Consider the following 26,860-nt stretch of genomic DNA (forward strand, 5'->3'; position numbering starts at 1 on the left):
AGCCACCTCCTTCAGAACCCAGGGATGCACCTCATCCGGTCCGGGAGACTTATCTGTCCTTAGTCCATTTAGCTTTCCTAGCACCTTCTCTCTAGTAATCTTAACTGAACTCAGTTCCATCCCTTGAGACCCCTGACTATCCGGTATATTGCTGATGTCCTCCACAGTGAAGACTGATGCAAAATACTCATTTAGTTCCTCTGCCATCTCTTTATCATCCATTATAATCCCTCCCACACCATTTTCGATTGGTCCTATATCAACCCGTGTCTCTTTTACTCTTCATATATTTAAAAAAACTCTTAGTATCCTTTTGAATGTTATCTGCCAACTTCCTTTCATAATTCATCTTTTCTTTCCTAATGACCTTCTTAGTTTCTTTCTGCAGGTTTTTAAAAGTTTCCCAGTCTTCTGTTTTCCCACTAATTCTTGCTTCCTTGTATGCCCTCCTTTTTGCTCTTATTTTAGCCTTAACCTCTCTCGTTATCCACATTTGTGCCTTTTTTCCATTCAAAACCTTTTTTCTTGGAATATATCTATTCTGCATTTTCCTTATTTCTTGTAGAAATTCTATCCATTTCCGCTCTGCCGTCCCTCCAGCTAGCTTCCAATCAATTTGGGCCGGTTCCTCTCTCATGCCACTGTAATTTCCTGTGTTCCACTGAAATATCGATACACCAGCTATCAGCTTCTCCTTCTCAAATCTGAAACTGAACTCAATCATATTGTGATTGCTAGTTCCTAATGGTTCCTTTACCTTTAGTTCCCTAATCACCTCTGGTTTATTACACAGCACCCAATCCAAAACAGCCGATCCCCTGGTGGGCTCATCAACAAGTTGCTCCAAAAAGCCATCCTGTAGACATTCTACAAACTCACTCTCCTGAGATCCACTGCCTTGCTGGATTTCCCAATCCACCTTCGTGTTAAAATCCCCCATAATTATCTTAATGTTGTCTCTCTGACATGCTTTTTCAATTTCTAATTGTAACTTATAGTCCACATCCTGACTGCTGTTAGGGGGCCTATATATAACTGCTATTATTGTCCTTTTACCCTTGCTATTTCTTAGCTCCACCCATAAGGATTCCACTTCTTCTGACCCCATGTCCTTCCTTTTTATTGATTTTATATCATTACTAACCATCAGAGCCACACCATCCCCCTCTGCCTACCCGCCTATTCTTCCTATACACTGTGTACCCCTGGACATTCAGTTCCCAATCACATCCGTCATAAAGCCATGACTCGGTGATTGCCACAATGTCATATTTATTAATCCGTAGTTGTGCCACTAGGTCATCCACTTTATTCCTAATGCTACATGCATTTAAATATAGTACATTTAGGCCGGTATCTGCTACTGATTTTGTTGTACTTCTATTGTTCAGCAAATTATCCTGACTTTTCGCCTGCCTGTCCTTCATAAATTACTCAGAAGTGAAGTGAACTGAACACTGCCAATGGGAAGCATTAATTGGCACTTACTGAGCAGGTGTTGCTTGCAGCTTTGTGAAGCTGTCCTTCTTTGCCTTCTCCATTTTGGCCTCGATTTCCTTTTTCTTCTGTGCTATCAGCTCCTCTTGTTTCATTAGGTTCACATATAGTTTATTTGGTCTGTTGGAGGAGCCTAGACGCTCCAGACTAAAGGATCGCTCACCGCTGGACTTGATAGCCCCACCTATCTTTCCTGCAATAAAGAAAAAACAAAATCCAAAACAAAAAAGAAAGCAGAAAATATTTATATGAAAAAGGCACAGCTAATACCAGTCTTGTGTAATCAGTAGGAGTATCATGTAAAATATTACTTTCCCCAATATGCACTCCCTTTAAACACTCACACACACTTAGTTGTCAAACCTGAGTTACTGGCTCATACAGTTTCTGTCCTTGTTAGTGATACACTGCAGACGTATGCTAATATGATCACATGAAAAATGTTTCAGAAACTTTCATACTGAAATGGTGAAAAGACTTAAGGCAGACTAGTATGAATACAATTTACTTAATCTGTGTTCTGCCTTCTGCTCCAATATCATTGTGTTTACTGCATTGCAAACACGATATTCTAATTATATACAAGAGCATTTCTTCTGTAAGTCATACTCTCATGCTGTTTCCAATCCACTGGCAGCCCTGTATCCAATCTGTATTGCACCCACATATTACACAGTGATAGATCTATACCTACTAATACTACTTCACTATATGGTTACAACACCTACATCCACCAATATTTTACCATGTGATACAGTCACAGATCTCTACGCAAGAATACTGTACTTGTATTATACAGTAACACACTTGTACACATCAGTATTACATCTGTGATGTATAATCACAGACATGTACCCATTAGTAATGTATCCCATTTACATAACCACAAGCCTTTACCCACTAGTACAATTCCAGACCTGTACTATCAGTACTGTACTCCAGGATTATAAAATGTTAGTCCTGAATCCACCAAATTATACATCAATATTATTCAGCTCATAACATCCTCTTGGGGCAGAAGCAAAATACTGGGAAACTATAATTCAGCATTGCACTACTAGATCCAGAGTGTTTTAAAATTTTGCACATTTTATTGAAATCAATTATGGCTCAGTGAGTCCAAAAACGAATCAAACATACCTGAGGTAGCATTCCCAATGCACTATTGATGAACTACTGTGCTGTCAAAGGTGCCACCTCTCAGATAAGATGTTAAATCAAGACTGTGCCCTTGGGTGTATGTAAAATATGCAATGGCATTAATCAAAGGAAAGTGGTGAGTTTTCTCCAGTTGATGGCATTGGATAGGAACTTGCAAAGGTTGATTGGGAGAGGCTGTTTGCAGGTAAAGGGACCTCTGGCAAATAGGAGGCTTTTAAAAGTGAGATAGGAAGAGTCTGGGCCCAGCATATTCATGTTAGAGTGAAGGGTAAAGCTGGCAGGATTAGAGAACCATGGTTGATGAGGGATATTGAGACTCTGATCAAAAAAAGAGGCACATGTCAGGTATAGGAGCTGGGATCAAGCAAATACTTTGAGTACAAGGGATGTAGGGGTCCACTTAACAGGGAAATCAGGGGAGCAAAAGAGGACTTGAGAGAGTTTTGACAGATAAGGCAAAGGAGAACCCTAAGAGACTCTATATTAAGTGCAAAAGGGTAAGAGAATAGGGCCCTTTAAGGATCTATGTGGTCAACATGTGGACCCACAGGAGATGGGCGAGTATCTCTTGTCTGTATTTACCATGGAGAAGGTCATGGAAGCTAGGGAATTCAGCAAAGAGAACAGTGATGTCTTGAAACATATCCACATTACAAAAAAGGTAATGGTGGTCTTAAAGCACATAAAGGTGGATAAATCCTTGGGGCCTGACTAAGCATATTCTAGGACATTATGGGAAAGTAGGGAAGAAATTGCTAGGGACCTGGCAGAGATATTTGTATTATCATTAGCCAAGGGTGAGGTAACTGGAAGACTATAGGTGGCTAATGTTGTGCCTTTATTTAGGAAGGGCTGCAAGAACAAGCCAGAGAACTACAGGCCACTACAGCAGTGGTGGGAAAGTTACTGGAGGGGGTTCTGAGAGACAGGTATTTGCATTTACCTGTATTTGGAAAGGCAAGGATTAGAGATCGTCAGCATGGCTTTTTGCGTGGAAAATTCTGTCTCAAGAATTTAATTGAGTTATTTTTTGAAGTGGTGACCAAGAGGATTGATAAGACCAGGGCAGTAGACATTGTGGAGGCTGGTCCAGAACATTAGATCACATGGGATCCAGGGTGAGCTAGCCAATTGGATACAAAATTGGCTTAGTGGCAGGAGTCAGAGGGTGATAGTGGAGGGTTGTTTTTCAGATTGGAGGCCTGTGACCAGTGGTGTGCTGCAGGGATTAGTGCTGGGTCCACTGTTGTACATCATCTATATTAATGATTTGGATGAGAATACGGTTAGCATGGTTAGTAAGTTTGCAGATGACACCAAAATTGTTGGTATAGTGGACAGTAAAGGTGGTTATCTAAGATTACAACAGTACCTAGATCAATTGGGAAAGTGGGCCAAGGATGGCAGATGGAATTTAACAAGTGCGAGGTGTTGCATTTGGTATGTTACACAGTAATTGGCAGGTCCCAGGAGAGTGTTGTAGAATAGAGAAACCTAGTGGTACAAGTACATAGTTCCCTGAAAGTGGGAACACAGGTAGACAGGGTGGTGAAGAAGGTGTTTGACACACTTGCCTTCATTGGTCAGGGCATTGAGTACAAGAGCTGGAACATCATGTTACAACTGTGCAAGACATTGGCAAGACCATACTTTGAGTATTGTGTGCAGTTCTGATCACCTACCTATAGAGAGGATATCTTTAAGCTGGAAAGGTGCAGAAAAGATTCACAAGAATGTTACTGGGAGTGGATAGGCAGGGGATTTTTTTTCCCCTGAAGCATAGGAGGCTGAGGGGTGACCTTATAGAGGTTTATAAAATTATGAGGGACATAGATAAGTTGAATGGTCACAGCCTTTTTCCCCAGTTTGGAGAGTCTAAAACTAAAGGGGACCTGAGGGGAGACTTTTTCCACATAGAGGGTGGTGGGTATGTGAAATGAACTGCCAGAGGAGGTGGAAGAGATGGATACAATTACAAGGTTTAAAAGACATTTGGATGGGTACATGAATAGAAAAGGTTTAAAATGATATGGACCAAATGCAAGCAAGTGGGACTAGCTCAGGTAGGCAAATTGATCAGCATGTACAAGTTGAGCTGAAAGCCCTGTTTCCATGCTGTGTAACTCTATCTGGGCTAATACTTGCATTTTCAACTAACGCTGGTGAAACAGATTATCTGATCATTTATCTTGTTGATGTTCATCAGACGTTATTATGAACAGACTGGCTATATTAATTTCTGTAACACAACGGTAAATAAACCAGAGTATTTTGTTAACTGTAAAGCACTTTGAGACATCCCGAAGTTGGGTAAAGTACCTACATAATTTCAGTTCTTAGGCCTTGGCCTTACACAAGTTTGCCAATTTTCCCAATATTTTAATTTGTTAATAATTATTCTTAAAATTATGTACATGATCTTGACTGCCTAACACTGTCAATTATATTTAAATGACACACAGATTCACAGCGTTGATTTATCAATGAATGGGATCAATTCAGAATTGAAATGACAAGGTGGGGAGAAGAGGACAGTGGTGAATGGCACTTTGCTTGCTTCTGAGACAATGCCAAGTGAGGGTTTATCAGAACAAGAGACATTGCTCTGGGTGGACTCCAGGTTAGTCTGGGGTCATAGCAAACAGAACACGGTAGAGAGCGCACAGAGGATAGTTTGTACAATCAGGAGAGTGAGGGGTTAAGACTGAAAATCCTAAACACAATCTATAGGGTGCACTATCGTTGTGGTTAAGTTACTGGAGCATTAATCTAGAACTGGGTTAGTATTCTAGAAGCAGTTCAGATTCTACCACAGCAACTGGAGAATTTAAATTCAAAAAGTAAAAGTCTTAGTAATGATGATTATGAAACAAAGTGTCATAAAAACCCACCAGGTTAATTTCAGGGAGGAAAATCTGCCTTCCTTATCCAATTTGGTCTTGGTGTGACTAATACATAGCAATGTGGTTGATAACTAATTACCTTGATAACAAGCAATTAAGAAATGGGCAATAACTGCTGGGCTTGTAAGGTGGTTGCATATCCCAATAATGGAAGGCAACAGCCCAGGTTGTGAACATCAATCATTGAACACAAGGGACCAAAGATTGGTCAAAGAAAGAATTAATTTTTCAGAGAAATTAATTCTTTCTTTGACTCAGAGGTTTTGGAAGAGAATTATAAAACTTAGGACATTGGAAGCTGAAACCATAGCACCAATGATAGAATGATTAAATTCATGTATGCTCAAGAGGCCTGAATTGTAGGAATGCAAAGATCTCAGATCTCAGATCTATAGGGCTGGAGTTGAATACAAAGGCAGGGACAAGACCAACCATTGAATGATTTGAAAATGAAGAAAACTTTAAAAACTAAGATGATGATTAACCATAATCCAGAATAGGTCAGGCAGAACATGGTGATAGGTGACAGGGACAAGACCAACCATTGAATGATTTGAAAATGAAGAAAACTTTAAAAACTAAGATGATGATTAACCATAATCCAGAATAGGTCAGGCAGAACATGGTGATAGGTGAACAGGATTTGGAAGGTATTGGCACATGGCCATACACAGTTTTGGATGTCCTTGGGTTTCTGGAGATTTGTGTGTAATGAGAGATCAAGGTAAACCAGAGACATCCAAGCGATGCAACACTAAATTCTGAAAGGATGTAGACTTCCTATGTTGTTATTCACATAATATAGGTTTTTGGTAAATGTAAGCAAGCAACAGAGTGAAAGATGTTCCTCCAAGGAGCCCATCCAGCACTCTTGGTATGCTGGTAAAATGTTGTAATAGTTAATTATTCAACAGTCAGAGGCTTTACAAAATAAGATCTGGGTCTCAAGTATCAGGAGTTAAGGGATAAGCACCAACAGCACAATTTTGTAAGACATTGGTTAGGCCTTGAATGGATTATTATATTCAACTCAAGACATCACATTTTTGGAAGAATGTGATGGCCTTGAAGTGCAGAGAGTACTGGAATATCAAGTATCATCTATGTCAATGATCTGCATGAGAATGTACAAGGCAATGGTTAGTAAGCTTGCAGATGACACAAAAATACGCAGTGTCGTTGATAGTGAAGATGGTTATCAAGATTTACAGAGGGATTTTGATCAGCTAGCTAAGTGGGCTGAGGAATGGTAAATGGAGCTTCATTCAGATAAGAGAGAGGTTTTGCATTTTGGGAAGACAAATGAGGGAAGAACCCTGGGTAGTGTGGTAGAACAGAGGGGCCTAAGAGTACAAGTACGTGGTTCCGTGAAAGTGGCATTGCAGGTAGACAGAGTGGTAAAGATAGCTTTTAGCACACTAGCCTTCATCAGTCAGGGCAATGAGAATAGAAGTTGGGATGTTATGTTGCAGTTGTACAAGAGCCGCATTTGGAATATAGTGTTCAGGTTTGGTCACCCTGCTATAGGAAAGATGCCATCAAGCTGGAAAGAGTGCAGAGGAAATTTATGAGGATGTTGCCGGGACTTGAGTCATAGAGAGAGGTTAAGTAGGTTGGGACTTTTTTCACTGGAGCGTAGGAGAATGAGGGGTGATCTTATAGAAGAGTATAAAACTATGAGGGGCATAGATATGGTGAATGTACAAAGTCTTTTTCCCAGGGTTGAGAAATCAAGAACTACAGGGCATAGGTTTAAGGTGAGAGATTTAATAAGAACCTAAGGAGCAACTTTTTCCACCCAGAGAGTGGTCAGTATATGGAATGAGCTGCCAGAGGAAGTGGTTCAGGCAGGTACATTAACAACATTTAAAAGGTGCTTGAACAGGTAAAAGTTTAGAGGGATATGGGCCAAATGCAGGCAAATAGGACTAGCTTAGATGGGAACCTTGGTCAGCTTGGCCTAGTTGGGTCAAAGGGCCTGTTTCTGTGCTGTATGACTATCAGCAGGGATGAAAGGACAGAAATGTTGGGCCTTTTCCTTGGCGCAAAGAATCTTTGAGACGAGCTCACAGAAAAGTTCAAAATGTTAAATTGTTTTCATAATATCTCCTCACTTCAAGCAGAAAAGAAGTCAGAAATCAAAAGATATGGAATTTAAAAAAAAAATCGATGACACAAGAACCAAAGGAGATTAAGGTTAACAACTGTGATCTGGAATGCATTGCTTGAAAGACTGTGAAAGCAAATTCAGGAGGAACTTTCAAAAGAGAATCAGATAAGACTTTAAAAGGAAAATAGAACACAAGGTTTTGATTCAGGGAGCTGGACTAATCAATCATATCTTTCAATGAGCAAGCATTGGTAAGATGTGCCTGTAAAATACCAAGTATCCTGCATCCTACTGCTGAGGAAATGCAACATGGCAGTCAGATGCTGTAAAGTGCAAAGACAAGCTACAGATAATCTGGGTACGTTGCTCTTCAACTAACCACAAACAGATTCATTGTTTCATTCCGCACAATGGCAAATGCTGCTTCAGCAAAATAAATAACCTTCAAGAACACAAAGAACAAATTCTTTGATAAACGCAGGTTACAAAATACAACCAACTCTGCCATCCACAATTACAAACAAGGGAGAACGGGGAAGTGTTAATAGGACAAAGAGGAATAACTAGCAATATGTAGAAACACAAACAGGTTGTATGCTAGTTTTAAAGATATTGACACAGAAGACTAGGCGATTTTTATTTTGTTTTGTCAAAGCCCCGAAGCCTGGTCTACTCTGAAAGAGGGAATCGATGATAGGATGGACAGGGACCAGTTCCTAATAAGCAAAAGAGACATAAGAGACTGCAGATGCTGGAATCTGGAACAACAAGCAATCCGCTGCAGGAACTCAGCAGATCCAGCAGCATCTGTGGTAGGAAAGAAATTGTCGACGTTTCGGGTCGAAACCCCGCATCGGGACCCAGGATGCAGGGTTTCGACCCAAAACGTCAATTCTTTTCCTCCCACGGATGCTGCTGGACCCGCTGAATTCCTCCGGCAGATTGCTTGTTGCTCCCAATTAACAACATAGGTTCAGTAAAAGGAGAGCGGCGAGGGAGAAGGAACTTCAAGCAAATTAAAAGAGACTTTATCATGTCAATGATGTTAAATTACATTTAACACCTCCGCTTTCCACAACTGCGATCAACCGAATTGCCTGCCTTGTGGGGGCAGAACAGCAATCCGAACTCCAGCTCATCCCTCCTCCTTTAATCATAAGAAAAGCGGCGCATTAGGTTCATGAAAGATATTTTTCCACAGTTCTGACGTTGCAGCCCCATTAACTCCCTTCTCCCCGCAAAAGAAGCGCCCCAACACCAACCTGCATCACCCTCCATCGCTATGGCTTCATATCCTTCTGATGTCACTACCGGATAACTGAGCCATAACGGTCACACGACCGGAAACTGCCGCACTACCTGCGCGGGGTGCAGCGGGAATTGTAGTTTATTATAATGTTAATCTCCAAGGCGGCACTGGAGATAAAACTACAACATTTATGTTTAATATAGGAGATACCAGAGTTCTGTTTCTTGTGAATATACCCATTTCATAAATAATATATGTATATTAATCGAGGAAATAAATAATATTTTAAGATATTAATTTTGGGGGAAAGTTATTACAGAATGCAAAAGGTACTTCCGATGGCAACGGAAGTGACGTGAATAGCAGCAATGGAGGAGAGGTTTTGTCCAGGTTTGTGGGGCTGAGGTGGGGGAGGAAAGGGGGCGCTGAGGGGAAAAAGATCAGACTTCATATTTGGTACGCGACAGATCATAAGAGGTTTAAGCTGTGAATGGAGTTGTGGGTAACTTCGCTCTCCAGCAGCTTTGTGAAGCAGGTCTGATGACAGGCTGGGCCTGTACGTGGTAACCAGGGGCAACCGAGGCCCAGTGTCGGGGAGAGGCCCAGCTCGCCAAAGCCGGTGTCATCAGGGCGCAGCAAAGCCCTGATCTTTGGGCCCTGAGGTGAACAAGACCTAATAAGTCCCTCGTATCCTGACTTGCTAGTGACAAAGAGCCAAGAAGGCTTCAATTGTGAAGAAAGAACTGGCTGCCCTTTAATTAGGACTCTGTGGGGAGAAGGTCTCAAAGCTGCCCTAGGTAACTGGAACAATTTAGGAAAAAGGTCTGGCATCGCTATGCTGAGATGCCAGCTGTGGTTATATATATTATAGCGTGTAACCACTTGCCTGGAACAGCATTTTCCCTCCTCCCAAATCCAGTACTTAATTAAAAAGGTGAAATGTTTCAAAGAATATGGAAACTATTATTTTAAGCACCTATTATGTCTTTCATCTCAGGATGAGTTCAGGAGATTTTCTATTCCTGAAGACTCGAAGGTAATCAAGAGGGTCAAAGGTTCTGAGACCACTGCTGATTACCCCGTTCCCTGTCCAATGTAACCAGAATGATGCTCTATCCCAGACTGATCACAATAAACATCTCTGGATTTATAAGCATTTCATTGAAATGCTTTCCAATGATGGCCCTAAGCTTTAAACAGGTTAACAGAACAATAGAAATCATGGAAATCTCTTAAGACCATTAGCATCTGATGTGTATATGAAAAATGTTCTGCAACTTAAGTTGATGAAATTCTTTGTGTGTATGTGATAGATTATGTTTGTTCTTTTCAACGCTGGTCCTTCCCCTCCCTGGCACTGCTTAATAATTGTCTTATTGATGCAATCATTGACATTTTTGTTAAGATGTAGATTTTAGATTCAATATAGTAAAAATCCATGATGGGCTCTATTAAAGGATATTGAACTGCATACTCATTCTGCAGTGAGAGTGTCCTTAGGCTAAAATGGTTTCTGTTGTAGCCATATCCTCAAGCATTTATAATACTCAGATGAATCTAGTTGTTTAATAAATCATGTTGTAAGTAGATTTATCTCCTTTGGAACTGTTATATGTGAAAAATGCACTTGAAAAACTGCATTGTCTTTGCTGACCTCATTCAAATTACACCCACTGCCAATGAAAGCCTGACTTATATAGCCTTTGATGTGCAAGAATATCCCATGTTTAAATGTACTGCATGGATTGTAAGGCTTAAAATCAATAATAGAAATTGTGGAATTGCTGGATTTGCTGTTGATGTGGATCTGTTCTTTTTCTCAATGTTATACAGCTACAAATTGCTTCACCGGGCACAGCACAGAACCAGTAATGATATTACTAAGTGATTTTGGCAGTTCAGTGGGACGCAAGTTGAAACTCTGAAACATGCCATTACACTTCACCGAGGACCTAGGCTGACCAGCACTCACAATAGCATGGAATAGTTGAGACAAATAATCCGTGCATTTGAGGGAAAGATAGATCAGTATATATGAGTGGAAGGTATAGAAGAATGTGCTGACAGGGTTAATGAAGAGAGGTTATGAAGCACAAACACTGCCAACTGGGACAAAAGGCCTGTTTCTGAATAGTAAATTCTTTCATAAAGCAATTACCTACATCTTAAAATAGCCATAACCTGTGATGAAAGATGGACTCCACAGCACCCTTCAGGGTTGTACGTTTCAAAAAAGGAAAGCCTTTTCTTTCAGCCTATACAAATGGTTTTCCTTCTGATCCTTTCCTTTCAAAGGAGAGGATACATTGGTAGCTGATCTTGTTTATCCCCATGGAATGTGATGCTCATTGACTGTGGTTGGTGGAACTGACCATCTCAAGTGTCTTTAGATTGTAAATTGCAACACTAATGGACTTAGAAGTGCATATTTCAACTTGCTTGGATTTAAAAAAATGAATCTCTATAATTGCTTGAATTCAAATAAGTGAAATTTATCCTTAGCTTATTGAAATTTTCATTATAGTGCATTATATGGGGAAGTGTGGCAAGCATTTTGTGTCAGGCTTACTTTGCTATCCTGTAGGTCTGGATTGAGATGTAGATTTTTCTAAAGAAAACTCATGAAATTGTTGATGTCTGTTACCATTTCCAAATGAAGGGTTTTCTTGAAGACATTTTGTTCAAAATTTGGCTTAAAAGGAAAAAGTTTCACGCTTGTCAATTTTGTGTTTTTAAAAATGTAGCATAGAAATGTTATATGATGTTTAGAAAACTAAATTAAACCTACATTTGAACTAACACTTCATTAGATTTGTTCTTTACTGTTAGCTCATTCTGCTTATCCAATAGGTCATTGCCATGCCACACCAGAGAATCAAGGGTCTTCAAATTCACATCCAATTATTTTTAAAAATGTAATGAAGGTTTCTCTACCAGGGAGCAGGGAGGTTATGTTGGAATTGTATGCAACAGGCTTAGGCCCTGGCTTAAGTATTGTGTACAGACTGGTCACCACGCTTAAAGGAGAGATATGATTGTACTGGAGAGACCACAGATTTACAAGGATGTTGCAAGTACCAGTAAATATTTTAGCATTGTGAAGGTTGAATAGGCTGGGGTTGTTTTCTTTGAAGGCAAAAGGGAGATTTAATTGAAGTGTTGAAAATTATGAGGGGCTTTGATAAAGTAAGTAGGAAGGACCCAGTTCCCTTGGCAATAAGGCCAAAATTCAGAGGGCTTAGAATTTAATGCAATTATTAAAAAAGGAGATGAAGAAACTGTTTGTTGGGATATGGAACTCTGTGCCTGAAAGCGTCATAGAGAAGCCCTCGTGACATTTTTTAAAAATAATTGAATGTGAATTTGAAGAGCCTTAACCTGCAGGACGATGGACCTAGTGCCAGATAATGGGATTAGACCAAGTAGCTTTTTCAATTGAAACGTAAATTTTCTTTGATTTTATTTGTTACTTCATGTTCTGGTCAATGCCAAGAGGCATCATTTTCAATCTGAGAAAGCTAGGGGAAGACTTGACATCAGTGTTTAAAATCAAGATGAGTTCAGATTGAGTAAAGAGAAAGTATGTTCAGTTTAAAGGTTGATTATCAGATGCCGCAGGTTTAGGGTATTTGGCAAAGTGCCAGATGAAATGTGAAGACAAAACATCATTCATAAAGAGTGTTCAGGGTTTATAATGTGCTGCCTCGTAGGGTGGTGAAAATAGATTCAAAGGTGAATTAGATAAATACTTGGAGGGGAAGAAAATCCAGAGATATTGAGGAAAAGTGGGGATAGAGAGTGGTTCACTAAATCATTGTACAGAGGAACAAATGGTATTGGTTTATTATTCTCACTTGTACCGGGGTACAGTGAAAAACTTGTCTTGCATACCGATTGTACAGGTCAATTCATTACACAGTGCAGTTACATTGAATTAGTACAGAGTCCATTGATGTAGTACAGGTAAAAACAATAACAGTACAGAGTAAAGTGTCACAGCTACAGAGAAAGTGCAGTGCAATAAGGTGCAAGGTCATAACAAGGTAGATCGTGAAGTCATAGTCCATCTCATTGTATAAGGGAACCATTCAATAGTCTTATCACAGTGGGGTAGAAGCTGTCCTTAAGTCTGGTGGTATGTGCCCTCAGGCTCCTGTATCTTCTACCCGATGGAAGAGGAGAGAAGAGAGAATGACCCGGGTGGGTGGGGTCTTTGATTATGCTGGCTGCTTCACCAAGACAACGAGGGGTAAAGATAGAGTCCAAGGAGGGGAGATTCAGCAGGTAGAATAGCCTCCTTGTATACCATTCTTTGATTGTATGATTCTATGTTCATGATTGACCACTGCATCCAATATCCAGTCATTAAAAGAGCTGGACTGAATAATCTTACAAAGATTCACATTATATTATCAGGGGAAATCAATGTGGACCTAAATATTTTTAGTGTGTTTTACTTCCTCCAAGCACTTTCCTAGTCCAAATGTCCCTCAGGCTGTTGCAGACTGCTTCTAAAGTTTAATTTACCCTTACTTAATCTCATGAGTGGAAATGTGGTAATATGTCTTGAAACAGAAATTCAGATGTTCTCTGCTTACATTTTCTGGCATGTCTTTTTACCCCAGAGTTTGATTAACTGTTCTTTAACCTTATCATTTGGTGAGTAACTAAAAGTGAAGGACGGCTGGGCTGAATATGTCACTGCTCAGCATCAGATTGCCAAATTCATACTCAGAACAATTTATTTTGATTATCTTTTCACAGTCTTAAGTAAGAAGAGATTTTGGAGTGGGGCCTGTTTGCGATGAATTACAGAGGAAAGCATTAGACTGCAGAAAGATATTAATGATCAATCAGTTCAGGAGAAAAATGGCAAATTGAATTTAATTCAGAGAAGAGTGAGGCAGTGCATTTGAGGAGATGCAACAATGCAAGGGAATGTACAATAAATGAGAGGATGTTCATTGGTGTGGAAGAACAAAGGGACATTGGAGTGCATGTGCACAGGTCCTTGGGTCACAAGACAGTTCAATAAGTTGACTAGAGAGGCAAACAGGATGCTTCCAGTTTTTAGCCAAGGATTAGAATATAAGAGAAAGGAGGTTATGCTTATGAATTGTATGTGATAGTTTGGCAACAGCTTAAGTACAGTGTAGAGTTCTGGTCAACACATTAGATGAAAGATTTGACTGCACTGGAGAAGGTGCAGAAGAAATTTGAGGATGTTGCCAGGACTGAAAAGTTGTAGCTGTGAGGGAAGATTGGATTTTTTCTTTGGAATAGAGGAGATGGAAGGGAGATTTGATTTGAGTTATATAAAATTATGAGGGGCCTAGTAAAGTAGATAGAAAGGACTTGGTTTTCTTAAGTGAACTGGTCAAGATCCAGGGATATAGATTTAAAGTAATTGGATTAGAGGGGAGAGGAGGAAACAACTTGTCACCCATAGGGTGGTAAGAGAATGGAACTCACAGTCTTGATGATAGAGGCAGGAGCACTTCTCATATTTAAAACTTACTTGGATGTGCACTTGAAGAGCCATGACCTGCGGGGCTATAGACCTGGTGCTGGAAGGTGAGATTAGATTGGGCGGCAGTTTTTCAGCTGGCACAGATGTAATGAACCAAATGGTAGCCTCCTGTACAGTAAATTTTCTATGATAGAGAACTGAGGTGACCCCCACACCCTTTATTACCATGCACATTCATATGTTTCTCTTTGACATTCGCAAGGATTCCTTTGCCTTGACTCAGAATTGTGACATTTTTTCCCCAGCAATGATGAAGCAACTATTGTACGCACTTCAGTTCTGTAATTTCCCTGCACGTGCTTATCTCTCTTCTCTCTCCTCTCGCTCTCTCTCCTCTCTCATTCACACACACATACAGTATACACCCCCCACATCCACTTCTCTATATACACACACGCACACAATGGTCTCCCTCTCCATTTCCCTGTACTACTTTACATTTATGTCCTATGCTTTTCAGATGTCATACTGGTGATCAATGAAAAGTAGTCTGCAATCAGCCATATCTGCACCTTACTGCATTCTGCTCAGTGGCAAAGGGGGCCTATCTCTCCTTGACATACATCAATCATAGTAACTCCTAAATCTGATGTTTTCTTCTGTTTGTGTTCAAATAGTGCATATAAGAGTTGATTCGTTCCTCCCTGAGTGCAGTGATGTTGTTTGTCAATCATAATTTCTATGTCTTGCCACCATGTTTTAATCTATTTGGGTAATCTTTCTCTGTCTCATTTTCCTGGTCTGATCCCATGCACATTTCTTCAGGTCTTTATTCTGCTTTGATTGTCAGGCTGAGGTTGGCAGTCCTTGTTCTCATTGTGCATGTGGTTACTCTGTACCCAACTGCTTTACAGAGAAAAAAAAGGAAGTTTAGAATTAGTGAGATCCAGTTAAGCAGGTGGATTGAAAAGGGGTCGCAGCAAAAATGTTTCACAGAGCAGATGACTTCCTTGGAAAAATACCAAGGTTTTACAACCCAAGAATATTAATGCAAATTGCTCACAATGAGGAGACAAGTAACTAATTCAGTGGAAGCCTTGATATAGATATGCTCAGTTTGAAACAAAAGGAGATTGCTGATCCAAATGTGTAGCAAGTTAATGCTGCACACAAAATGACTACCACATTTCCTACATTACAAGAGTGACTACCTACATAAAAACGATGACTATACTAAAAGTGTTACGTTGGCTGCAAAACACTGTGGAAAACATCGTGAGATCAGAAAAAGCTCTATTTGAATTCAAGTTTTTTTTAAATTAATGGGGGATGATTGGGTATGTCCAATGCACATCTTGCTCCAGGAATGAGGACGATCTGGTAACTCATCTCTCATTGTCGTGTTTACATGTACCTGCATCTGATTGGCTTACCTTGCTTGTTCTATGTTGTACACTTCTTCCTCACATTAAACTTGAATCTGCCAAGAATAGTCAGTCCTCCTTCTTGATGGCAACTTTTGGCTTTTGTAATGACCTTGCAGGACTTCACACAGCACCCTCTTGGTATTGTACAATCGATAGTGCCATCTCTCTGATGTGGTATTAAACAAGGCCCATCTGCACTCTCAAATGATTTTAAAATACCCCAGAACAATTCTCCATGGTGTCCCGGCTATTATTTAGTTCTAACAACATCAATGAAACTGATTATCATGTTATTGTTTATAAGGCCTTGTTGGACATGATTGATGCAGTTTTTCCTGCGTTACTACAATGATTACATGTCATAAGTAGTTAATTAGTTCTAAAGTGCTTTGAGAAATCCTGAGGTAATGAAAGGTACCATGCAAACATAAATATCTTTTCATTAGTGCCACCCCACAAAGGACATATCTGACTGAAATTTTATATTTTCAGTTAGTCTTGCATAATGCAAGTCTTAGTTATACTACCATGACATTGTTGAGAGCATATTTGGCTTTTCTTGTGGATCCAGGAGAGATTCCAAGAACTGAGTGATCTTGAGGAGGTTGAATTTTGATCTGCTTTTCAAGACCATAAACTTCTCAGAACCCTTGAGTTTCGCTTGCCTGTTTGGATTGGTCTGGAAGATGACTTTCATGAGCTACATATTCTGCTTTTAGCCAAAGGATAAGTTGAACCACATCATCATGTTGGAAATGAAACAATGTGCACCTCTGCCTCTGGACCTATGCAATGCTGCCTGAGGGAATTACAAACAAGAGAGCGATTAACTACAGGATATGGTCTGCTGAAGTCAGTCCTAGGTACTAATGGCCAGTGTATCTTGGCTCAGTATACTCCAGGATATCTTTGTTTAAAGTTGGTTTCCTCCAGGCTGCATTCCTCTGTTTGAACAAACAGGATCATGCCAGGGCACTTCACACTTCCATTCACTATACATGCTTGAGCCCATTGGACAAAAGATGTGACTCTCTCTCTTGGATGCTCATTGCTTGGTGATTTCCGAATGACAGCGCATCCCCATTGATAGGACAAGTGATCCTGTTTGTCTTGCTTGCATCTCTTGGATTATGTCAGATTTACCAAAAGCAGTCAGTCAGGTGCATTTTGTGGTTTAAAAACCCATCATGTCTTCCTGAACTTGGTGATGTTATCAGCATGCCCACTGATCTCTAATACATTAGCTTTTACATGAAATATAGATTGCAACTTTTTTAAGAGTTTTTTCATTTTGATAAAAAAGCTAAACACTTTTTTTCTTCCTTTCTTCCCTCCTCTGCCGTTGAAGAAATGCTCAACTATGCACCCAGGCGATATCCCAGGGAATCTTATGAAGAAAATTCACAGTATGATGAGCTGGCCTATGATGACTATGAATCTCCATCTCACAGGCCGGAGAGATGGAGGAATGTGTCCAGTCAGGCAGAAATGCATTCTGAAAACAATAGAAGATATTATAATGAAGCTACCTACTCTTCTTCAGCCAGAGACAATTTCTTGGATCATGACGATAGAGATGATCGCCATTCACAGTACAATGAATTAAGGAATCCCACTGAACCTGGTGGGGATCCAGGGTTGTTTGGAAGGCCAGCAAATTCAAGTGACAGTGATGCCAGGAGAGGATCTGGGATCTACCGGAGATCAGTGAGCCCTGCTGAGTCTAGAGATCGACCAGAATTATACAGAAGCCCAAATAATTGGCAGTCTCAGAGTTCAGTTGATGACTCGAGAGATTACCAATTCTATAGGAGATCCCAAAGTCCTGATGGCAGAGATAGTCGTGGTTCATACAATAGATCCCAGAATCCTGTTGATAAGTCAGGGCATTCAGAATCACACAGGCGATCCTGGAGCCCTGGCCATGAGACTGGGGATCAGGGGTCAAACCCCCCACCTAGAAGTCCTGTAAAGGCACCTGATGCAGAGTTATACAAGTTATTAAGTAATGTTATTGATAATGCTCGGCGTATGGCAGCTAGTAAAAATGACCCTTCTCACACATCCTGGAGCAACTCGTCTAGGGACTCCCCTCAAATGGATTCTTCTGCTTATCAGACCGATGTACCTACACCTGGGTTCCACGGAGTTGAGGATTATAAACCTCATTTGAATCAGCAGAGTTATAGTCACAAAAGCACGGATGTTTCCAAAAGAGGTCGTTCTTTACATGGTCCTCCTAAAAGTGCAAGAGCACCTTTGCTTAAGCGTCCAAAGCTTCCAGCGCGACGTGGCCTTCTAGGAAGAGCCCCTGGCCTTCTTGGGACTGCACCTGGTCTTCTAGGGATAGCACCTGGCCTTCTAGGGATAGCTCCCGGGCTCCTGGGAGTGGCCCCTGGCCTTCCAGGAACAGCTCCTATCTTCCTAGGGACAGCCCCTGGCCTTCTGGGGACGGCCCCTGCTGGTTTAGCAGGGTCTTCTGTGTCCAACGTGCCAATGGCCACTTACAGAAATGTATCCCCTGACTCTTCTCATTTGCAGTCACTGGGGAATATACCTACTGCTGCAGGTAATCAAATGGATCTGGGGCAGCAATTAATAAAATGGGCTGGTTTTCATGGTGTTGCTGTTGACCATTCTGTTAAAAAAAAGTTTGATTCCAACACAGATACTTGCTCTAAGGTAGCATCAGCTTTCCGGTGCTTGATGGCACAACAGCATCAGGATATCTGTCAGTCAACATCAGTAGCACATCTGGGCCTCACATGCCCTGTGATAGATAACTCTTTTGTGTCTCTGCTGAGAAGGAAGAATATCATTACATGTAGGAAAGAGTTGGATGATCTTGTACAGCAAGAAGATCCTCTTTTGCAAGAGATTCAGAACAGACTGCTGGAATGTGTAGGCCCACTTTTTGTAGCAAGCAATAACCATGAATTGAGCTCCAAGGTGCAAAGCTCACAGACCACTAATGAACTTGCCAGTGTACTTGAGCAGGTGATTATGGCTTGCCGCCAATCAATGGTATTTATTGGACAAACATTTGCGTTTGTCAGCCAAGAAAGAAGGAAGAATCTGTTGAACAAAACCGGACTGGTATCAGTAGCTCCAAGCTACGAGTATTTCATGAATCTGGAAAACAATGAGCTGTTTGGGAACAAGTACACAAATGAGCTGAGGAACCGAGTGGAGCATATCTACCTCCCTCCAGTACATAGCCAGGTTTCTTTTTCCAATAAGTTCATGGTCAAAGAGGAACAATCAACAAATGATGCAGCAATCAAGCCTTCAAAAAGTAAGTAACCCAAATAATTTTCTGACAATTAGTAATTTATTTTTTACAAAAATTGTGATTACAAGATACAATTGCTATTAATGATTTTTTTTCGATATTTTGAATATCCCATCACATGATAGCTTAAGGAAGATGATACTGACTTTTTGTTAAATGCATTAATCAGACAATTCAACAAAGCTACTGATGTCAATGAACAGGTTTCATCCCTATCATTTTAAAATGATACAGCAACCTCACTCCTTAGGTATTCAGGATCTAATTTTTAAAAAAGTAAGGCTGAGACATTTCTCATCCAAATTCTGTTGCCTTGATTTTTGCTCTTTTGAGACTCTGTTAGCCCTTCTGTTGGCTCATTGTTGCACACACACCTGGCTTGAACTGTTGTGTTTTTTCAAGTTTCCCATTTGGCAGATGCCAAATCTGGCACACAGTCAGATATAGGTTCTATGGCACCAGATGACAGCAGTAGATGGAAGACAGATAAAGGTTCAGCATCCACTGATGGCAATGGGAAGAGTGTGGCAGAGGATGTAGCATCAGCAGGCGGAGAAAGCATCTGTCCCCCAGACGACCCGCAGATCAAGAACGTTATTGATAAATTGGCAATGTTTGTAGCTGACAAGGGTGAGGCAGCAGAGAAAGCAGTCATCCAGTACAAGAAAGAGGACCCCAATTATAGGTAAGTGCACTTACGTACATTAAGAAATAGGAGCAGTTGTTGGCCATTTAGCCTGCTGTAATATTTGGGAATATCATGGTTGATCTTGTATTTTCACCCTACTTGTCCTGTCTGATTTCCTTCTATCTTTTGATTTTTATAGTGCCTAAAAATTTATTGATCTCAATCCTGAATTTAGAATATAGATTAACAATCCTCTAACAGATATGACAGAAAAACTAATTATAGGGGTTGTGTGGATAAGTTGCCCAAAGCATCTTCTCATTTTGAAATGAAAAAAAAACTTTTCAGTTTAAAATCTTAAATTCTCTTGCCATCCAATTTGGATCTGTAAGTGAACCAGGCCATTTGTTTATGCCTTGGGAATTATAAATGGTGTCCCACCTTAAAAGCACGCCTTCCAGGTTGAATATCCAAAAGACATTATTTAGGCTTAGCAATATAAACAGTGTAACAGCTACTTGGACAAAAGTACAGTAGCACTTAGGTGCCCAGGAGCTGCAACTATCAAACGACAACAGCTCCAGAGTGGGATTGTGTTAATTGTGACAGCTAAGTTGTACAGCATTGACTAATAGCTGCCTGCTCTATCGGCTTTGGTTAATGTCTGGCCCAGGAAACGGTGAGAAAAAATAGAAAAGGTAGACCCAAATTTTGAAAAATATGTTTATTTTATAGGTTTTTACATGATGCAGAAAGCAACGAGTTCAAATATTACAAGCAGAAGTTGGCACGGTTTTGTAGAGAAAACAAGTCAAACCAAGCTGGGTCAGAGTGTAAAACATCATTGGAGGGAATGGATAACATACCAGAGGATTTCCAACCAGAATTTCTTGTGCAAGTTGAAACTGCAACGTCTTGTCCATCTGCAGAAAAAGGTAGGGATAACAGCTGCTGTAAAGAAAGGATTAATCAGACTGTCCTGAAATCTTAAAATTATACAAATTTTGATTGGTGTATATTGCAGATTTTTAATAATTTCAACTGTCATGCACTTTGGAATGTTTGTGACATTAAAGGTGTTATGTATCATTGACTCTTAGCCTTTGCCTGTAAGCAGAATGCTTAGGTTGTTGCATAGTTTAAAGAGCTGCTGAGCCAGATTACTCTCATGTCATTGCATTCTGTGTCATGTATTTAATTAAATGATAATAAGTTCAGGAAGCGCAGTTATTTCTGCAAGGAAGAACATCTGGCTATATATTATTTTTAATTAGGACTTGAATAGAAACAGGAGATTGACTAGTACGACATAGTTCCGAAATAAAAACAGACCGATAATTAGAGTTTCATGGTGGATTAGTAATTATACTTAACATCAGTGAAAACATTGATAACAAGGCTGGCAGATCAAAAAAGTCATTCAAATAAAGCTTGTTTGTTTTGAGAAGACTAAAGATAAATTGTCACATTAAAGGAGTAAGACAAATATATATAAAACTTGGCTATTTTTGGTGATTTTGGGTTTGAAGAAAATTTAAGGTACAAGATTAGAAATTTTTGCGTGTTTAAACAAGAGCAGCAAGTCTTACTGCAAGTACAATTTTTTAAGTGCATGATTAAAAATCATATACAGCATAAATTTGAGAATACAGTATATTTAAATCTGTGATGATTGATGTTCAGGAGTCCCTTAAGCCTATTCTGCAATCGTTTAGATAATGACTAGGAATTTTATTAGTTTGAGAAATAAATTACAAATAAGAACTCCTTGATCTCACATTCCGAAATAGGTCCTGGCTGCACGATTTACTTTCCTTGTTGTATAAAAGGTGCTGTTTCATCCTAAGGAACAAACCTCTAAAATAGATGAACTCAGTTATCTTTGACATTAGGTCAATATTTATCCACATAATAACTGATGGCAGAGTGCTGTTTCACATCCAGACTCATATCTTCTCTGCCACTGTCCACCTGTGTGGAATTCCCAACAAGGGTTTCTGGATAATCATTAAGGGTGGGTATCCAGGTGTCAGCCTTGTAGCTTGTATATGTAGAATGCACACTGGTTGAGCCTCACTGAGAGTCAATGCTTTCAGAGGGAATCTTTGACTTCATGGTACATAAGGAGACAATTCAGACCAACAAATTCATGGAGAGAAGAAATAACAACGAGTGGGTACCATATGCTCGAGGCCAAAGATGGGGATAAATAAGAATAAAATATTTGAATCCTAATGGAGAGTTCCATCATATAGATAATTAACTAAATTATTGTCAGTTTATTAATTTGTAACAATTTTACTGATGCTGGATGTTTGGGGATAACACTGCCTGATAATCTCCCATGTGCTGATTCTGGGATGCTGCATAGTTTTAAGGGAGTCTTGAAAGGTGAATGCCTGGCACTGATGGAGGCAGGTTCAGTCTTACTCCCATCTATGGGAGCTAGCAACATGGAAAGAGCTGATAATTCTTCTACCTAGGGTAGGGGAGGAGGCTGACGGGTCATTCCGAAAATGCTGTTGTGTGTCTGCCTTTGCTCTACAGCGGTATCTTGGTGTGCTGGCTTATGGGATGCAGGAAGTTAACATGTAGGAATAGCAAGTAATTTTAAAGGTGAATAGTCTGTCAACCTTTACTGCAAGGAACTTGACGTGCAAACATGAGGATGTCTTGATGCAATTGTATGTAGCTGTACTGACATCACACCTGAAATAACTGTGTGCAGAATTGGCCTCCTTGCAGGAGGATGGATGTATTTGTCATGGAGACTAAGAGCATTAAGGGATTGGGTAGAAAAATGAAGGTTACAGGATTGACCGTGACCTTGTAGAATGGCAGCGTGGACTCAAGGAGCTGTATGGATACTCTTGAATCTATTTCTTATGTTCTGCCAGTTTCCTGAGTATATTTGGATCGTTTAGATTTATAGAGTCATAGAGCCGTACAGCACAGATACAGCCCCTTTGGTCCACGAGTCCATGCCAACCATGGTGCCCACCCAGCTAGTCCCAATTTCCTGCATTCAGTCCATATCCCTCTAAGCCCTGCCCCTGTATGTACCTATCCAACTGTTTCTTAAACGATACAATTGTACCTGCCTCAACCGCTTCCTCTGGCAGCTCGTTCCATATATTCACAACCCTCTGCATGAAGAAGTTGCCCCTTGGGTCCCTTTTAAATCTTTCCCCTCTCACCCTAAATCTATGCCTCCTAGTTTTGGACTCCCCTGCCCTGGGGAAAAGACAGTTACCATCCACTTGACCTATGCCTGTCATAATTTTAAACACTTCTGTAAGGTCGCCCCTCATTCTCCTACATTCCAAGGAATAAAGACCTCTCTTGGCCAACCTCTCCCCTCAGGCCCTCTAATCCTGGCAACAGCCTCATAAATCTTTTCTGCTCAACACCCTGACTGATGAAGACCAGTATGCTAAACGCCTTTTTCACTACCCTGTCTACCTGTGACGCCACTTTCAATGAACTATGCACTTGTACTCCAAGTACTCCCTCTGTTCCATTACTATCCCCAGAGCCCTACCATTCATAGTACAATCCTATGCTGGTTTGACTTTCTAAAATGCATCACGTCACTCTTATCTGTATTGAAATCCATTTGCCACTCCTTGGCCCACTTTCCTAACTGATCAAGCTCCCCATAATCTATGACAACCTTCTTCATCATCAACAACACCTCCTAATTTTGTGTCATCTGCAAATTTACCAATCAAGCCTTGTTCATTCGAATCCAAATCATTTATATAAATAACGAATAACAAAGGTCCCAACACCGACCCCTGCGGCACACCACTAGTCATCAGCCTCCATTCCAAGAAACGACCTTCAACCTTCCTACCTCTGAGCCAATTTTGAATCCACCTAACTAGCTCTCCCTAGATTCCATGCAACCTAACCTTCCAGACCAGCCTACCATGCAAGACCTTGTCAAAAACCTTGCTAAAGTCCAAATAGACAACATCCACTACCCTAACCTCTTTTGGTTACCTCTTCAAAAAAAACTCAAAGGTTCATCAAGCATGACTTTCCACACACAAAGCCAAGCTAACTCCCCCTGATCGGCTCTGTCTATCCAAATGCTGGTAGGTCCTGTCCCTCAGAATTCCCTCCAGTAACTTCCCCACTACTGATGTCAGGCTGAGCAGCCTGTAGTTCCCTGGCTTCTCTTAAACAACAGAACAACATTAGCCACTTTCCAGTGTTCGGGAACTTCACCAGTGGCTAATAGTGAAGGAAATATCTCTGCAAGGCCCTCCACAGTTTATTTTCTAGCCTCCCACAAAATCTGAGGATGCACTCAGTCGGGCCCTGGGGATTTATCCACTTTAATGCGCTGTAAGGCTGCAAGTACCTCCTCCCTGGTAATATGAATTTCCTCCAAAACATCTCCACTAGTTTCCGTTATCTCTTAACCAACCATGATTTTCTGCTCAGTAAGCACCAAGGAGAAATATTTGTTAAAAATACCACACATCTCCTGCGGCTCGAGACATAGGTGGCCCCGTTGATCTCTAAGGGGACCTACTCTCTTCCTAGCCACCCTTTTACTCTTCATATAGCTATAGAACCTCTTGAATTTTCCTTAACCTTACCTGCCAGATCCACCTTATTACCTTCTTTTTGCTCTCCTGATTTCCCTCTTTAAGAGTATTCTTAATCCTTTTATAGTCATCAAGGGATTCACTCGTCCCCGACCTCCTAAACCCAATGTATGCTTCCTTTTTCTTGCCCAGAACCTCAATATCCCTCGTCAGCCAAGGTTCCCTAAACTCTAACAGGAACTTGCTGCTCCTGGACTCTTGATATCACACTCTTAAAAGCCTCCCACTTTTTATTCATTCTTTTCCCTTCAGACAGGTTCACCCAATCAACCTCTGCTAGATTCTACCTAATTCCCCCAAAGTTAATCCTGCTCCAGTTTAGGACCTTAACCTGTAGACCTGTCCTATCCTTTTCCATCATTCTCTTAAAACTAATAGAATTATGGTCACTAGAGCCAAAGTGACTGCCACTTCTGTTACTTGCCTGACCTCGTTCCCTAAGAGGAGGTCAGTATTCCACCCTCGCGAGTAGGGTCCTCTATATATTGACTCGGGAAACTTTCCTGGACCCATTTCACAAATTCCATCCCGTCTAGGCCCTTAACACTCTGGGTAGTCCAGTCAATACCAGGGAAATTAAAATCCCCCACTAATACAAACTTATTATTCTTACAACTATGAGCAATTTCTCTACACACCTGCTCCTCAAGTTCCTGCAGACTACTGTGGGGTCTATAATACAGCCCCTCTAGAGTGACCCTCCCCTTCTTGTTTCTAAGTTCTATCCATATGGCCTCACTGGACAATCCCCCAAGAATGTCATCTCTAAGTAATGCTGTTATGTCCTCCTTTATCAAAAAGGCAACACCCCCTCCTCACTTACCTGTACCTCTGTCATGCCTGTAGCATCTGTATCCTGGAACATTGAGCTGCCAGCCCTGTTTCTGTTATGGCTATAACATCTTAGTCCTCAGAGGCAATCCCTGCTCTGAGTTTGTCCGCCTTACCTGTTAAACCTTGTGCATTGAAATAAATGCAATTTAACTGGGTATTTCTTTGCCTGCCTTTACTGTGCCCCTAGCTATCCTGATTACTAAACTTGCTCTCGCTGGCTACTGCTTTAACCCATGTCTTGCTCCTGCTCAGAGTCCCACCCCCCTGCCAATCTAGTTTAAACCCTCCTGTGTAACATTAGCAAATTTCCCTCCAGGGATATTGGTCCCTCTCTGGTTCAGTGCAACTCGTCCCTCTTGTACAGAGCGCCTCTACCCCAGAAGAGATCCCAATGGTCCAAGAACCTGAATCCCTGCTCCCTCCCTCAGATTGAGAGTTGGTTATCCTCCTCTGCATATGTGATGTGAGAGTATCATGCAATTTGGCTTATGTTGTGAAAATCAACACGGGTCAATCACTCCTGACCCTGAGTAATTTGTGATTTCTGGGGATTAATAACCTTGTTTCCTGCAGATGAATCTCTCAGCGACACCAAGACAAGAACAACTGCAGAGAAGCTAGCAAAGTTTGTGGCTGAATGTGGTCCAGAGCTGGAAGAGATTGCCATTGAAAATAACCGGGATAATCCCATGTTCTGGTAAGAGTGCAGGGACTGGTTGCTCCCTGTTACACTAGAAAGGTGGAACAGAATTCATTCCTACCAGTAGAAGGGTTGCCATGTATTGTGAATTCAGGGATACATTGGTACAGTTGATACCAAAGAAAACTAATTTCTTCTCTTCCACAGTTCATTTGAAATACTTTATCACAGTCAACAAAATAAACCAGAAAGACCCAGATTAATTCCTCTGGGTTCTGTGTGTATGTGTGTACGTACATCAGCTGACAACTATGATGTTGCTTGGGGTTAAGGTGACTGCCACTTTTAACCATCAGAGTTCATACATGCTAATTGCACTGGCTTACAGAAAGGGTAGTTGGTGGTTGTGGAAATATAACACAGAAACGACAGCTCTCCATTGCACTTCTCAAGCTCCTGACTTCTTTTGTTTCAAATGACAAGGGCAACAAGCAATGAGAACACTGCCAGCTGCAAATTCCTCTCCAAATAACACACCATTGTGACTTGAAAATAAATTGCTGTTCCTTCATTGTCACTGGGTCTAAAAGCTGGATCTCCCTGCTTAACGTCATTAAAGTATCTTTACTGCATGGAGTGCAGTAGTTCAAAACAATGGCTCACTACTGCCTTCTACAGGACAACTGGTAAGGAGCATTAAATGTTTGCATAGCCAAGCACAGCCTCATCCTGCAAGGGAATTTTTAAACAAAAATTAAAGGAGGAAATGTTTGGTGGGGTGGAATACGGATTCTGGAACTATTCTAGCCTTCCAGTATCTATTTCATTGGCCTTGCTCCTTTTCATGTAAGCTTATTTCCATGTTCTTTTGTTTCCTTGCAGAGATGCGTATACAAGTCCTAATATAAATCAGTAGGGCATCTGTCATTGTTTTTGCATCTATTTGTTGATGTCTTGAGAACGATATGTCTCTGCTGATTTCCAATCCATAACAGGAAAGTGTCTGATCTGCCAAATCCCTACGCCAAGT

At 40.8% G+C, this 26,860-nt stretch overlaps 2 protein-coding genes across 2 annotated transcripts in view; one reads left to right on the forward strand and one right to left on the reverse strand.

Annotated features, from left to right (window-relative positions):
* The window catches only part of sugp1 (SURP and G patch domain containing 1), a 31,480-nt gene extending 22,501 nt beyond the window's left edge, over window positions 1-8,979 (reverse strand). Inside the window, exons 1-2 of the mRNA XM_052037746.1 lie at window positions 8,934-8,979; window positions 1,489-1,690 (exon numbers count right to left, since the gene is read on the reverse strand). Of these exons, the coding sequence (XP_051893706.1) occupies window positions 1,489-1,690; window positions 8,934-8,949 (218 nt within the window). The 5' untranslated portion in view covers window positions 8,950-8,979. The remainder of the gene's footprint in view (window positions 1-1,488; window positions 1,691-8,933) is intronic.
* Window positions 8,980-9,266: 287 nt separating this feature from the next.
* The window catches only part of LOC127582674 (SURP and G-patch domain-containing protein 2-like), a 34,721-nt gene continuing 17,127 nt past the window's right edge, over window positions 9,267-26,860 (forward strand). Inside the window, exons 1-5 of the mRNA XM_052038200.1 lie at window positions 9,267-9,310; window positions 17,166-19,112; window positions 19,512-19,794; window positions 20,473-20,672; window positions 25,764-25,887. Of these exons, the coding sequence (XP_051894160.1) occupies window positions 9,289-9,310; window positions 17,166-19,112; window positions 19,512-19,794; window positions 20,473-20,672; window positions 25,764-25,887 (2,576 nt within the window). The 5' untranslated portion in view covers window positions 9,267-9,288. The remainder of the gene's footprint in view (window positions 9,311-17,165; window positions 19,113-19,511; window positions 19,795-20,472; window positions 20,673-25,763; window positions 25,888-26,860) is intronic.

The sequence above is a fragment of the Pristis pectinata genome, chromosome 24, assembly GCF_009764475.1.
Source record: "Pristis pectinata isolate sPriPec2 chromosome 24, sPriPec2.1.pri, whole genome shotgun sequence".
NCBI lineage: Eukaryota > Metazoa > Chordata > Chondrichthyes > Rhinopristiformes > Pristidae > Pristis > Pristis pectinata.